General features: G+C 36.8%; 2 protein-coding genes and 1 non-coding gene across 3 annotated transcripts; all 3 read left to right on the forward strand.

Moving 5' to 3' along the window:
- Positions 1-2,608: 2,608 nt before the first annotated feature.
- Positions 2,609-2,682, forward strand: TRNAN-GUU (transfer RNA asparagine (anticodon GUU)). The gene has a single exon. It is a non-coding gene; the product is annotated as a tRNA-Asn (tRNA).
- Positions 2,683-3,814: 1,132 nt separating this feature from the next.
- On the forward strand, positions 3,815-10,471 carry LOC132170511 (serine hydroxymethyltransferase, mitochondrial). Its single transcript, XM_059581514.1, has 16 exons — positions 3,815-4,007; positions 4,095-4,145; positions 4,242-4,328; positions 5,041-5,162; positions 5,309-5,385; positions 5,731-5,855; positions 6,202-6,294; positions 6,415-6,507; positions 6,624-6,821; positions 6,978-7,082; positions 7,743-7,808; positions 7,986-8,063; positions 8,342-8,453; positions 8,535-8,645; positions 8,811-8,980; positions 10,271-10,471. The coding sequence occupies exons 1-15, from the start codon at positions 3,918-3,920 to the stop codon at positions 8,957-8,959; spliced, it is 1,557 nt and encodes a 518-aa protein (XP_059437497.1). The 5' UTR covers positions 3,815-3,917; the 3' UTR covers positions 8,960-8,980; positions 10,271-10,471.
- Positions 10,472-11,191: 720 nt separating this feature from the next.
- On the forward strand, positions 11,192-12,682 carry LOC132171651 (ribosomal RNA small subunit methyltransferase, mitochondrial). Its single transcript, XM_059583025.1, has 2 exons — positions 11,192-11,763; positions 11,882-12,682. Exons 1-2 carry the CDS (start codon positions 11,359-11,361, stop codon positions 12,638-12,640), a joined length of 1,164 nt encoding a protein of 387 aa, XP_059439008.1. The 5' UTR covers positions 11,192-11,358; the 3' UTR covers positions 12,641-12,682.
- The last annotated feature ends 396 nt before the right edge of the window (positions 12,683-13,078 follow it).

Below are 13,078 nucleotides of genomic sequence, written 5' to 3' on the forward strand. Positions count from 1 at the left end.
CGTCACTTTCTCAGTTGAATGGACACATCTGCAGACAAACAACTGCAAGATTTGATTACAGCATTGACTTTTCTTTTTATTTTTTATGGTAAATATGTGGGAATAATGTGATCAACTCATGAAACATTCTTCTACATTAATCAATCCTGTGTGTATATATATATACCTTCAGATATATAACAGAAAGAGATCGATCAAAGAATCTCCAATATTAGTGATGATTTATTGCTTGAACAGCTCGATTGTTATTTCTTAAATAAGATTAATGGCAGTAGTTGTCTGAACAAGTGTTTGACACCTCTATTAATTAAATGTGAAAGATTCTGTCAATAATAAGAGAACAAAACACAAAATGATCATGATCATGTGAGCCAGGCAAACGCATAATATTCTTTTCCTGAAAATTCTAGCTACCAACATATAAGAAATTAGATGGATAAATGAAGAAAAGAAGTTATATGTATAGATATATGATTTAAGCATGTGAGTTTGGAACAACCACAGCTTCAGCAGTCACACCCCACCAAAATTTGTGGGGACTTGGTACTTGTCGTGTTTCACAAATGTTATAAGGGAAGAGATAATTGAAGCAGAGGGACAGGGTCAAATGCTGACATTTTAGCCCCCTAGGATTTGGTGTCCACGGTTCCAACTTCCATGTCTTTGCTTATCTTGTTCTGACCTTCTTGGATTCCTTTTATCCCTCAGCCTTGAACCAGAAGATTAATTATTAATTATCGTTAACCATCTTATAGTTGTTCCTTGCATGCTTACTTTGGTTGACAAATGATATATGAATTGACATATGAGTCAATTAACGTAAACCATCTAAGGGTGATGCTTGAGGGGTGTTGAAATAATGAGGCGTTGATGATGTGTTGTTTGTGAGAAAAACTAAATTACAGAAATAATATTAGAAGCAAGAGAGAAAATAACATAATGAATTTACAAGTAGTTCAGTGTTAAAAACTTACGTATATCCACCACTTCCGGTAACTGTAAGAATTATATTGTGCTCATTAATTGTTTTACTTACAATACAAATATCTCTATTTATAGAATAGTGATGAGCAAATATAAATATGGTAATCAAATTATCTTGATTTGATTACAATTAACCTGTAAACAGTAAATATTTTAACATCAACCAAATATGGAATATGCAAAAAAATATTGTATATTTTTCATATATTTTAACATCTCCTCAAACTCAAGGTATAAGATTCTAAAACCTTTAATTTAAAATAAAAAACAAGAATGATGATGGGGCAACAAAGGCCGGGAATGGGCTGTAGACGGTAGTAAAGACTGACGACAAACATTGCCAGAGGAACAAAGGCTGGTGGGTGGCCAACAATGGCGACATGTGAATGTAGAATGGCCAACAACGAGCCATACGGCGACTTAGGCAAAAATCCAAAAGGGGATGGGATGAAATTATGAAAAGACTTCTTTCTTGATCTTAAATTCATGGCAATGTTATTTAGCACTACTAAGTTACGGTTTGAATTCTTAGTTACTTTGTACCTGTCGATTTTGAAGAGATTCATGACCTACTCGTACAAATCGAAGAGCATTAATTTGAACAAGACTTTGAAGGCACATGTTGTTGAGGGGAGGATGTCCGCCGACAAAGACTGTGTGCACATGACAAAGTCAGTTAGGGATGGTGGCGCAGATCGGTGTTGTGTCTGAAAGCTAGAGAAGTGTTTCTGCTCTTCATAAATGTAGAAATATATGTTAGAACCAATAATATGAAAGAGAAAGAGAGAAATTAATGAAGTGTTTAAAGACTACATCTTGTACTGAGCATATATAAATTATATTATAAAATATAAAGGTCTATATTTTTATATTATATTATAAAAATCCTAGCAATAGCATTACTTGATAGCTATCAAGTAATAGCATTGCTTGATATTTTATATTCTATATTATAAATATAGAGAGTCCCTACTATCCAATGTAAAACACAATTTTTATAATTTACAGCATTCAATAAATATTTGACACAAGCTAAAATCATTGTTTGGAATAGGATTGAAAACACAGGATTTTTCAACCAGACATACTCATCATCCTTTTCTTCTTCATTCTAACCCATGAACCAATTAACAACCCCTAAACCACCTCCACCCCGGCCGAATGCAGTCGCCGAAAACTCCACAGCCACGCTGGTGACCAACAGGCTGGGTTACAAGAAGACCCAGGCGAGTCTCAATCAAAGGCACACCGTGGATAAACATACCCACGACTGGGTCTAGCCAGACCCACGTGGGTTTCTGGCCGTGACCCACTAGGGTCGCGGGCAAACCCAGCTGTGGATCAAAAATTTTCACCAACCCAAACCTCCAATTTGTCGCCCTTTGCTTTCTTCCCATCATCTCCGGTGTCTACCTCTCCTGTCTCACCCTTTGCAAACTCACTCGACAAAAAATTTCAATAGGTTTTGAGATCCTATCAAATGTGTTTCGTGTGTATTCTATGTAATGTTTTTGGCTTATATATAAGTCGAAATGCAAGGTTTTCTCTACTTGATGTGAATTTGTATTGTTGGCAATTGTAAATTAAACATGATATTAGATTTATTGAGTACATATAACGTCAAGCTGGAATAGCTCAGTTGGCTAGAGCGTGTGGCTGTTAACCACAAGGTCGGAGGTTCGAGCCCTCCTTCTAGCGAGTATTTTTGTTTTTTTTGGTAAGTGAGCCTTTTTGTTTTTCGCTTTTCTACTTTAACTCCTAAATTGAGCTGAAAGCCCAAGTCCATTTCAAGGCCACCTCATCTTGGATTGTCTGTATGGGCTACCTCAATTATTCGGCTAAAAAGCTCTGGCCCCTCAAATAAACATCAGAGCGCCCAAGACCGTATCCTTGTGATCCATGCAGGTCAGGTCTGTTTTCTGGACCAGCCCAGTCTTGAAGCTGATTTTGTCTGTAGCCAAGCCAGCCATGGTCCATTCAAACCATCGATCTCGATGAAAATGACAGAATGAATTGGTAGAGGCTTGAGGTGATCGAGCTATTCATATCACAAATGCTTAGGTGGCCAAGTCTCTCTCTCAAACATGCCATCCTATCAGGTTATATCCTTGAGGACTCGCTTTGTGGCTACGAAAATCACAAGTTCGGATAGGGTTTGCATGGCTGGTTTTGGTGTAGTGTATCTCTATGTCAAAATTTTGAGTAATCTTAGAATTATTTATTTTATTTTATTTTTGTATTTTACATTTATTTTATAATAATATAATAAATAGCATTTTTTTCTCTGTCATCAAATGTTAAAATTAAAAATTAAAAAAAAAAAATTATTTATTCTATCATTCCCTTGTCTAATTAAAAAAATAAAATATATATCCTCAAGAGGTGGTAGTTCAATTGGCTAGGATCACACCTAATGAAGCGAAAATTATTAGTTCAAATCTCTCTCCCCTCTTATGCGGACATGTCAAAAAAATAATAAATAAAATAAATATATATTTTTTAAAATATTTAAATAAAATAATGAAAATATAAAGGTAAAATAAACAGTAAAATATGGGTATTTTAAAAAGCAGGTTGGCTCAAAGGGGTAGCTCAATCGATTGTGTATCACGTCTCGTTAAGCGGAGATCGCTAATTTGAATCTCTTTTCCTTGTGTGAAAATGTAAAATAATAATAATAATTAATTAAAAAAAAAAAAAAAGCGGGTAAATCAGATGGATGCCAATGCTCTAATCAACAACCAAACAACCAAGGCCTCCCGTTTCCTTAATTGATTAGAAAATAAAAATACAAAATTAACCAACCCCGGACAAGGACAAATCCAGAAAACCAAGAAAATTTTCTCCAACCACCAAAATCTCACCCACATAACAGACAACGATACATTACCAGAGCGAGCGACACAGAGAGAGAGAGAGAGAGAGAGAGAGGGATGGCAATGGCAATGGCGCTTCGCAGGATTGCCTCTTCCGTCGACAAGCCGATTCGCCCCCTCTCCAATGGCGCCTCCCTCTATTACATGGTTCTCTCTGTTGCTCTTTCTTTTTTGAGTGCCTAATTAGTTCATTTTCTCACAACTTGCTTTCGTTCGGATTTTTCTGTTTTGCAGTCATCCTTGCCAAACGAGGCTGTCTACGAGAAGGAGAAAACCCGCGTCACAGTGAGCTCATGAATCCTTTCTCTATATTCACATACATACGTACTTACTTATGTATTGCTCTGTTTTGGTAGTAGTAATATATATGATTTTTTACAGTGGCCGAAGCAATTGAATGCTCCGCTGGAGGTTGTGGATCCGGAGATTGCGAACATTATAGAGCTTGAGAAAGCTAGACAATGGAAGGTAACACTTGCCTATTTAGTGTCGAAACTTAAGGATGAATTTTTTTGTCGTAGATTGTTAGGTTCACTAGCATGGGATAAATAATTGTTTCAACAAGTGAGAAGATTTTTTTTTTTTCTTGCTCATTTAATTTCTGTTTATTTTCTACTGTTAAGATGTTAATTTGAATTATTAATTCTATCATTTCTTATCAGTCTTAAGTTTTTGGGGGCAAGTAGTAATATAATATGGCATTCTAACATAGATTTTGAGTTTGAAACTCGACTCTATATTTTATCTAAATTTTTAGTTAAATATTCCATGTGGCTTACTGGTTTATGGGAGTGTTTAAATATTAATTTAAATGTTTAAATTTACAATTTTATATTAACTTAAGCTTTGGAATAAGTCGTGATTTATCATCCACAAATCTGTCTGAGAGAATTGAGAAAAATAATTGGAAATTATATTTTTCTTATTGTTTTTTTCAGATGAAATGTGGTCTTCGGCCGATTGTATTAAGGTTAAATTAAAGTTTAAAACTCAACTAAGCCACATAGTTGTATTAATTCCATGGACAAAATTTAAGAATTAGGTTACACTTCTTTTTCGTTTTTTAAATTTTATCCATGATTAAGTGAATGGTTACAGGCTTTTCTAGAGTATGAATGTCTAATCACATTTTATTATGTTATCTTATTTCTTGTTGGTATTGGTTATTGTGTTGGTAAAGGGGCTAGAACTTATTCCCTCAGAGAACTTCACTTCCCTCTCTGTAATGCAAGCAGTTGGATCTATCATGACTAACAAATACAGTGAAGGATATCCTGGTGCTAGATACTATGGAGGAAACGAGTACGTGGGATCTTCTTCATCTCTTGCTTGTGCTTGTCATGGATGTTATTGCAATTAGCTTTGTTGTTGATCCCTTTAAGTTGTTATTTTTGGACTGCATGATTAAATTTTGATAAAGAAATGCATGGAACTCTCTCATGTTTCAGGTACATTGACATGGCAGAATCCTTATGCCAGAAGCGTGCTTTGGAGGCATTTCGGTTGGATCCAGCGAAATGGGGAGGTAAATATGTGTTATTTTTGTATGGCAATATGAGCCTCCAGCTAATTTTTATTTTCTTGCTTTCATTTTCTTACTTTTATTTGTAGGTGCCTGTTGATACTTCCTGAAAACACATACATGTGCATAATATCTCTCTCAAAATCTTTCTGAATCAAATACATAGTTAGCTATGAATACATGTATCGATGGATTCCCATCTGAAAATTACCGGTCATAATGACTAATGGACGTGATTAGAACCTCTTCTTTTCTCACTGATACCTTGCCAACCTAATGGACTTGATTTTTTTAGAATGTGGTCAGTTACAAGCTTTCCTAAATTTAGTATCACCTTTGACATTGCAGTGAACGTGCAGCCTCTATCTGGGTCTCCATCTAATTTTCAAGTTTACACTGCGTTGTTAAAACCTCATGATAGAATCATGGCACTTGATCTTCCTCATGGTGGGCATCTTTCTCATGGCTATCAGGTACTTACAGCTTCCATCAAGCCTAGCCTCTGCAAAATAATTTCTTTTATCCTGATTCCTGATCATTATAGATCTATCATGCATTGACCTAAGTTGTATTGGATTTTATTTCCTTTGAAGGTCTAGGCGTCTTTTTCACAAATTTCTATAACATTTCTTTTTTATTTGGGAAGTCATCAAAGCTTTGTGTAGCGCACTGTGATCATAAAATTTATCTTCTTGAGGTTTGAACTTTTGAAGTGGATTTGGTAGTTGTAACACATTTTTATTATCTCTCATTGTTTATACACTATTTTTGGGTTGTCTGTATATGGATCTTAAGAGTGTTTCTTTTGTTGTTGTGCAGACTGACACCAAAAAGATATCCGCAGTCTCTATATTTTTTGAGACAATGCCATATAGATTGGATGAGAGCACTGGCTATATTGACTATGACCAGGTAGCTTAGCAGCTCAACTCCCTCTTTATTTTTATTTTTTTTTTCCTTTTTTAATTTTCAAATTCCCCTATCTATCTGTGAGTTGAAGCTTTGTGTGACATGATAAGATGTGAATTTCAGTTGGAGAAAAGTGCCACACTCTTCAGGCCAAAGTTGATAGTAGCTGGTGCTAGTGCTTATGCACGACTGTATGATTATGCACGTATTCGCAAGGTAACCTCCCTTAGGTTGATCTCTGGCAATAAATTATCATGTATTACTATATATTGGTTTTTAGCTGAGGTTATGGTCTTGAGGAACCAAGGTTACGTAGCTTTTGTATTTGACAGGTCTGTGACAAACAGAAAGCTATATTGTTGGCAGATATGGCACATATTAGTGGGCTGGTGGCAGCTGGTGTCATCCCATCACCTTTTGAGTATGCAGATGTTGTGACCACCACAACTCACAAGTCTCTTCGTGGGCCACGTGGCGCCATGATTTTCTTCAGGAAGGGGTTAAAAGAGATTAACAAACAAGGGAATGAGGTGAGTTTCGTTGAAAAACCACATTATATAAAGATATTTACTCTTTCTGTGTCAAATCTAGTTTTACTTATTGTCATCATTTCTAGGCTTTTTTCTGATATTGAGATAAATTATATGGCATAGATGAAAACTTCATACTTTTTACTTTTCCTGAAGGTTTTGTATGACTATGAAGACAAAATAAATCAGGCAGTATTTCCTGGACTTCAAGGTGGCCCACACAACCACACAATTGCTGGCTTAGCAGTTGCACTGAAACAGGTTTGCCTGCTAACAAGATAATTCTCATCATTTTTTGGGTAATTATAGCTTTTGCTCCAATTACTCATGGCAGAAAGGGATCCACGTCACTGACTATTTATTAGGGTTGGGGTTTGTTCTGTGGAATAGTGACCATGCCCCCAAAAAGGTTGTTGCAGAGTAAAGTACATAAAAATGATTTGAAGTGCCCATCGAAGTAAATTATTTGCTCTAGTATTTTTTTTTTTTTTTTGTTCTTCTTGTACACATTATCAATGGTTGTAGGTTAGTAATGTACATGATGCTTAATGGAACAGTTGACATACACTGGTTACTGAGGCGTTATTGCAGGAATTGGGTTTTGTGTGATTGTTATGAGATTCACAGGATGAGATTGGAAGTGCCAAATTGTTTTTTTTTTAAATAAAAAAGCATGGTTTGAAAGGCAGTGTATTGAAAGCAATTTTAAGGAAAACTGGCTCCCAAGTCCCAAGTGTCATATTTCCTTTTAGATGACCAATACATGGATCATATCCTCTAAACCAAACCTCCTCCCTCCCCCTTTCCCAACTCCACCCCAATCTTAAAGTATGTTTTTTCCAAAATTAGCTTGTCATTTCACTTGAGTGCTTTTCAATCTTTTTGAATTCACATTATTTTCTTAATCTGGTCTGGATGCAGGCTACAACTCCAGAATACAGAGGCTATCAAGAGCAAGTTCTCAGCAATTGCTCAAAATTTGCACAGGTATAAGATTTATGAGATGCAGCAAAGTTTATTATTGAGTCAAAAATCTTGTAAATACAACTTTATCTTGTTGACATATCTTGGAATTTTAATCTATATGATGTTCTCTCATCAATATATGGATCTAATTAATTTGCTTTCAGTGTTTTAATTGTTGAAACTTGACAAATTTTGCAGTCTCTGATCAAGAATGGTTATGAACTTGTTTCTGGTGGTACTGAGAACCACCTAGTTTTGGTGAATTTGAAGAACAAGGTAATATGCTCTCTTTTTCTTTTCTTTTTTTTCTTTTTTCTTTGTTCTTTTCTCTCTTGACTAGAGAAGCTTCCATGCTACGGTGGTTTGTGTCTTATGGGATCATCCAACTCTACCAATTAGTTGTGATTTACATTGGACAACAACTTTGAAATTAATCTGTTACTGAGTCTTGGTTGGAAGACAATAAGAAGTATCCTGGTAGAATCATTACAGATGTTGGCCCTCTCTGAGAGATGTAGGATTAGGTTAACACAACTGTTATTCTCTTTCTACAGGGTATTGATGGCTCCAGAGTTGAGAAGGTGTTGGAATCTGTTCACATTGCAGCCAACAAAAACACTGTTCCTGGAGATGTGTCTGCCATGGTTCCTGGTGGCATCAGGATGGGTAAAGACTCTTCACTGATCAGATGGTACTTCTTTTATTTTTCGTTGGTAATTTAACCTGATGAATCCTTGTGCACTTCAGGAACCCCGGCTCTTACTTCCAGGGGATTTGTTGAGGAGGATTTTGCTAAGGTAGCAGAATTCTTTGATGCTGCTGTGAAGTTGGCAGTGAAGATCAAAGCAGAAACAAAAGGTGTCTAAATCTTTGATAGTGAAAATTTCATGCTCCTTCGGCTTGTGCTTGTATGATCACCATTCATGTGGATATGTACACACACTTGTGCGGTGGAATGGTTGGCAGGGGAAAACCCCAGCGCTTGAATCTACTAATGCAGGTTAATTGTGATGTGAAAACCAGGAACAAAGTTGAAGGACTTCTTGGGCACAATGCAGTCCGGCTCTCACTTTCAATCTGAGATCGCAAAGCTCCGCCATGATGTTGAGGAGTATGCAAAGCAATTTCCTACGATAGGGTTTGAGAAAGAATCCATGAAGTACAGGAACTGAGAAAGAGATTCTCTGTGTCAGGTAAGTTTCTACTTTTTTTTTCTTATAAAGAATAATTTAGCAAGAGAAAAATGTTAACTACTAATGATTGTTTATTTTCTTCGTGGGACATTTTCATAGAAGAGTCGTGTGTGAATATGTAGAGAAAACAATGGCAAGTTTTAGGTGGGATACTTCGGAAAATATTCATCCAGTATAAAAATGTGTCCATTTGATAATATGAAAATGGAAAAGTAACAATGATATTATTGATTGGATAAATTTTTTTCTCCAAATTGGATTCTCACATGCATTTTGGACACATTAGTTTATGAGAGCTGCTGCGCGTCCCGAAAGTTTTCCCGAATTGAGGTTCCCGACTGACGTGGCGTTGGTAAAACAAACTAAAAAAAAAAAAGAAATAGACCTATCCCCTTCGGCCCCAAAAGAAAAAATTTCTCTCCCCAACACCACAGGTCTGCTCTCTCTCCCCCACCCTCACGCATTTGGCTTCCGACAAGGCCCACGCCCACGCCGACCCACTGCACCAGATCGGAGCTGACGTCCACCATCCGGTGCTTCTCTCCCCACGCTCCTCTCTCTCTCGGCGACACCCGCAGTTGACAAGAGGGATTTTTTTTTTTTTTTTTTTTCAGATGGTACTTCTCACAGATCTGTAGTATTCTTTATTTCCTGTGGAGCCAATGAATTCCTTTTAGAGATTATTTTGCACCAACCTTGATGCTGCTGGTGTTGGGTAGAGAGAACTGTGATGTGCTGTGCGTGATTTTTGGGAGAGAGAGAAGCATGCTGAAGGTGAAGGGGATAGCATGCGTGGGTGGGGTGGGTGAGTGGGTTTACTTTTTATTAAAAAAAACAAAAACAAAAAAACTTAACTGTAGTTTACTTAACTACAGCCACGTCAGTCGGAAACTAAAATTCTGAAAAATTTTCCGGATCTCTAGCATTTCTCTTAGTTTATTAGACTGGGTTTGAAGAAATTCTTCCAACCCAGTTTAAAGAAAAACTTTGTTCTCATTGATTTGATCCAAAGAAAGAATCATCTATACATGCTGGTTTTCTGCACATTAGTGAGCAAATTTATATCACATATTTTCAGGTCCCCAAACTAATTTCTGATACATTTGGACTTCAGTGATATCTAGAAGTAGAAAGAAATGCCTTATTATGGTCTTCTATTACGATTTGTGGACATTCTTTTATTGTATCTTTTATTACAGCTTTTGCTACTTCTGTGGTATGTGGCAGATCACAACTTGTTCTGTTTATTACTACTTTGGTTGTGTTCTAATCATTCTCTTTTTGGGGCAGGCACTGTAAACAAAAATCATACAAGTTTTCCCAGTTGACAAAGGGACGGGCCATATGTCAAGGATGTGCATTTAGAGCTTTTATTGTATAAATCCATCAAACCTTGATTTGGAGCTTCATTAATGTAGATAAACATATTAACTGAGGCTTTGCCATGTAATAAACTTGCCTTGATCTGAAATGCAGCTACTTTTTTATCCCTATGATGTTATTAGCAAGGCAGATGTTGATATGCTCTTTTACAATTGTAAATTTACTGAAAAATCGTATATGGAACCCTTGGGTAACACTTGCAGGGACTCTACAGGACGAATTTGTTGAGGTGATTATATAAGTTTGAACAAAAATTGTGGTTTGAAAATGTCAAAAAAAAATTCCAAGTTTTCAAAACACATGCAAGAGATTGTTTTTTTTTTTTTAATTTTAATTTTAATTTTTTTTTGTTTAAGGAATTGATAATGGAAAATTGGTTATTTTCTTCTGTCCCAGTCTATGCTCTAAACAAGTCACACATACATCCTAGTACATGTTTCTCGCAGCTAAGGGCATCCTGGCGGAGGATGTCGTGACATTTTTAATTGGTTATCTTGTATTTTTTGTAAGTTGTTGTTGGCATGTTGACTCGTATGCATAACGAGTTCATCAAGTTGGTTTAGATCAATCTTATTAAGAATCTGCTTGAGATTGCGTTTGAGAAATTGAGCTTTTAAATCAAAAAGCGTTTTTGCCAAAATTTTTATTTTTAAACTTTTACCAAAAATGTATTTTAGTCATTTTTAGACTTTTTGACCTTTAATAAGCACTTTCAATTTTTTTTTATCAAATGAGTATTTTTTTTTTTTTTTTGTCAAACGAACTTTTTTATTATTAAACGCAAACTCAAACATGCGGGGGTCTACATTCTTCTGAAAATATGCTCTGGCTACTATACTTGTCGAGTTAACAACCCCTTTATGTCGCACTTACAGCTACATCAATACGAGAGCAGTACATATAGTTGTCACAGACGAAATTCCAGCGACTGAAATTCAAATATAAACGGTAAAGTTCCCGGAGAAAGAAACAAAATACCCATTCAAAAACCACACATGCTCCGCTTCCGCAAGTCCCTTTCGAGGTTCTTCCCCGGGCAACATTCGCTCTCACTCCGTCGACTCCACGCAAGGTCCAGTCGTCGTTGCCATCCCAAGAGCGACAACGATGACAATGACGAGAAGATTCGGAGGAGACAGGAGAAACCAGAGTCGCATATGCATCTATACAAGAGCAGGGGCCAACACATCCTCACCAACCCAAGAGTTCTCGACTCCATTGTCCGAAAATCACATGTAAAGCCCACCGATACAGTCCTGGAGATCGGACCCGGTACTGGAAATCTCACTCTGAGGCTTCTAGAAGCTGCCGGAAAGGTTGTCGCCGTTGAAATTGATAAGCGAATGGTTGAGGTTCTCCACAAACGCGTAGCCGAGCATGGATATAAAGATCGACTCACTGTAAGTTAACTTGCTTTCGAAGTGTTCGATGAAATGCCTAGCTGAAAATTTTGAGCTTTTTCAACGAGTCAGTTGCTGAGAAAAGCTGCTCTTGCAAATGGCCAAATGGGTTTTGCAGGTTATATGCAAAGATGCATTAAAGACCGAGTTTCCTCAATTCGATCTTGTGGTGGCCAACATCCCGTATGGGATATCTTCACCTCTCGTGGCTAAATTAGCATACGGGGCGAACCCATTTAGGAGCGCCACGCTTCTCCTTCAGAAAGAGTTTGCTCGGAGACTGTTGGCTAATCCTGGCGACTCAGAGTTCAACCGCTTGGCGGTAAATGTGAAGCTGGTGGCTGATGTAGAGTTCGTCATGGATGTCAGCAAAAGGGACTTTGTTCCGTGTCCAAAGGTCGACTCCTCCGTGGTTATTATCCGCCCCAAAGCCGAAGTTCCTGATGTGAATCTGGATGAGTGGTGGGCTTTCATAAGAACCTGTTTTGGTAAGAAAAATAAGACGTTGGGTGCTACATTTAAGCAGAAGAAGAAGGTATTGGATTTACTGAGGATCTCCAGAACCCCCTTCTCAAATGGTGAAAGTACCTCCAATGACAGCAATTATGATTGCAGCAATAATGCTTCTGCTGATAATGATGAAGAAGTGGACAGCAGTGAAGAAGACATGCCGATGAATGCTGTTTTCAGGAAGAAGATCATAGGAGTTTTGAACTCAGGTGGTTTTGAAGATAAGAGGCCTTCAAAGCTGTCTAATGAGGAGTTACTGCATTTACTAGCATTATTTAATCAAGCTGGAATATATTTTCATGATCACTCAATCTCTAGCCCTAGTGATTCAGACAATGTAGAACTTGCTGCAGCTTTGAGTTCATAGCAATGGCACCTTCTCATTCTATTATTTAGTCATTTTTGTTCTTCTGCTCTCCCTTGGTTTGGTATGTGGACGGGATTAGGGAACTAAACATGTTGATTAAAAAAAAAAGGGACAAAACAAAAAACAGAAAAAGGAAAACATAAACATATGAAAAGTGTCGGGTATGACCAATTTAGACTAGTTTATACGAATTGAGTCAAGTTTATATAAACTTAAGTCCATTTAATAAATAACGCTACATTTTTTTTTATCAATTTTGATTCATTTAATAATCAAATAAAAGTTACATTGAATTTATATGATTCAAACTCATGTTATTTAATATTTACGAACAAATTCCTTTACAGTTAGTTACAGCAAGCCTCGCGTAGAAGCATCTAAAAAGTCTTTTTTTTGTAAGAAGACTTTGCACACAGAAGAAAGGAACAAAAGTAGTAG

The sequence above is a fragment of the Corylus avellana genome, chromosome ca2 (genome assembly GCF_901000735.1).
Source record: "Corylus avellana chromosome ca2, CavTom2PMs-1.0".
Lineage (NCBI taxonomy): Eukaryota > Viridiplantae > Streptophyta > Magnoliopsida > Fagales > Betulaceae > Corylus > Corylus avellana.

Bases quoted from the DNA above. Each gene is read 5' to 3' on its own strand.
- LOC132170511 (XM_059581514.1), top strand. From the start codon at position 3,918: ATGGCAATGGCAATGGCGCTTCGCAGGATTGCCTCTTCCGTCGACAAG. The intron at 4,329-5,040 runs GTAACACTTGCC...GTGTTGGTAAAG, and splicing joins AGAAAGCTAGACAATGGAAG to GGGCTAGAACTTATTCCCTC. The intron at 7,083-7,742 runs GTTTGCCTGCTA...GTCTGGATGCAG, and splicing joins TAGCAGTTGCACTGAAACAG to GCTACAACTCCAGAATACAG.
- LOC132171651 (XM_059583025.1), top strand. From the start codon at position 11,359: ATGCTCCGCTTCCGCAAGTCCCTTTCGAGGTTCTTCCCCGGGCAACAT. The intron at 11,764-11,881 runs GTAAGTTAACTT...TGGGTTTTGCAG, and splicing joins GATATAAAGATCGACTCACT to GTTATATGCAAAGATGCATT.